The 2108-nt window shown below is 47.1% G+C and overlaps 1 protein-coding gene across 1 annotated transcript in view; it reads right to left on the bottom strand.

The window, feature by feature from the left end:
- The window catches only part of samd1a (sterile alpha motif domain containing 1a), a gene marked incomplete in the record, with an annotated part of 7884 nt that overhangs the window by 3391 nt on the left and 2385 nt on the right, over positions 1-2108 (bottom strand). The window contains 3 exon segments of the mRNA XM_035654886.1: positions 542-602; positions 713-861; positions 1254-1602. Of these exon segments, the coding sequence (XP_035510779.1) occupies positions 542-602; positions 713-861; positions 1254-1602 (559 nt within the window).

Here is a 2108-nt window from a genome sequence, read left to right as displayed (position 1 = left end):
AAAAGTCCATCCGTGTATATCTGAGGTGTTGGATGACAACTTTCCCCTGTGGAATATTTTCATCAAGTCCATACAAAAATCGTAAAGTTTCATGTTGCCTTGCTTATCGGCAAACTCTCAGCAGCTGTGTGTTTATTACACGGTCATGTGGTGATTTTTCTTGACCGCGAAATAATGATGCATCAACTTCAGATCAAACTGCAGATTCCCTACATCTCTACATGACAGTGCTGCTAATAGTGCAGTATGGCAGAGAGGCAGCGTGACTTTTAACAGTCGGAGTGATCACCACCTGGATGGAAGGTAGCAGGACCAGTTTGTGAAGCATTTAAAAAATCTAGAGCAAGCCTCGAGGCAAGTACTGGTCAAAACGGCCGACTGACAGCCAGAAAGGTATTTAAAACATAAGCTGTCACTAATTAATTCCTTTAACGTGGGTTTGTCTAACGTTTGAGAGCAGTCTAGCGATCAATTGGTTCTCTGCAAAACAGATGCAGGCTACAGCTTTAAAAGCAAAAAAACGAGACACTACGTTACTCACAGTTGTCAGATGGCAAAGACAGTGTCTGTGGTCTTCCATCAGATACATTCTTGGTCTCATCCTGTTGGCAAAACAAAAAACGGAACAAAACAAAATGTGAAAATGTGTCGTGTGAAGCAGGAGACACACTGGTGGTGCTGTGTGACACAAAAAGGATCAGAGGACAGTTACCAGCCCTGCTGCATAGTCTGGTACCAGCTGGTCCGATGAAAGGCCACTCTCCTCTGCCTTGCCTCCATCTTCTTTCTTCACGTTGTTGTTTAAAGTGAGGGGGCTGGTAGTTACAGAGTTGACTGCTGGCTTCGTGGCTTCTGCTGCTGCTGACAGAGAGCGAACCGTTTACATCACATGCTGATACAATCCCCGTACGCAGAATGTCACACCTGACTTTATTCTTGGTAAATTCTAATTGAAAACTAATGCAGCTGAAAGTTACTGTATGTGTGTGTGTCGTAACACCATTGAACCTGAATAACTGGTACAAACAAGCCAAAGGATGATTCCTCACTGTAGGAAGACATTGCTAACCCATGGAAATGTATTGTCGAGCTTACATCAACAAAGGCATTTCTACTGTCAAGAAACGCGTCACCCATCCAGAGCCAATCCCCATTTCATATCCAAAGCAAACTAAGCGTAGCGTTTGCTCATGAAACAATATTCGAGTGCTCTATAATGCCGGGTGTGCATGTTAGACCAGCAGTGTGAATACCTTTGTCTCTCTGCATTCCTGGGTGCTGGCGCTCCACTGGGCAGACAGCAGAATGATAGGCCCAGTCATTGTGTGCAAGGGCCCTGGGGCTGGAAGGGGGCAAGGAGCTGGGCCTCTCACCGGCCTTCTGGAAAGAGACGCAGTCCAGACCGGAGCCGGGGCCGCAGCCGGGGCCAGGCCGGGTGCCAGAGGGAGAGCAGGGGGCAGAGACGGCTCGCACAGGGGCACAGTGCACGGCTGTCTCTTCACACGGGCGGCCGGGAGAGGGTCCATCCTGCCCATCCCGGCTTTCATCCGCCCCCTCCTCATCCGCATTACTGTCTGTGTCCATTGCCATCGAGGTGTCAGCCTGCGAGACAGAAGCATATATACTATTTTATAATTGTAATCTCTGAGGGTGACTACATGATATGGTGTCTAAGAAATATAATAACTAAAGGTGAGTGCTGAGTTAAACAAACATGTCCTAATCTGTAAATGGGGACAATGAAAAGAAACATTTAATTCAGTGGAAGAAAAGCTACGTCCACAATTAAGTTCATTATTTGCCAACAACTTAAAAAGCTCTCAAACCTCGCAAGATTATGAGGGATTGTTGTCACGACTGGGTACTAATTGTAGGCTGAGGGTGTCACGTGAAAACACGCTCGTACAGATGTCGCAATTTGACCGCTGTGGTGGTAAATTATTGCCTTTGAATGCCTCCGTCCCCCTTTTCCGCGGTGCAGTGTTTCACTCCGCAGACAGACCGAGAGCCCCTCTCCGCCACAGACGTGTTTCCACTCGAATATAATCTTATCTGATTGCGTGTAACTAGTTTTAACATACGCACTCGGGGTGTGTGTGTGTGTGTGT

The sequence above is a fragment of the Morone saxatilis genome, unplaced genomic scaffold (genome assembly GCF_004916995.1).
Source record: "Morone saxatilis isolate NCDOM2014 unplaced genomic scaffold, NCSU_SB_2.0 Contig14, whole genome shotgun sequence".
Taxonomy (NCBI): Eukaryota; Metazoa; Chordata; class Actinopteri; family Moronidae; genus Morone; species Morone saxatilis.
This window is presented reverse-complemented; position numbering and strand designations above follow the sequence as displayed.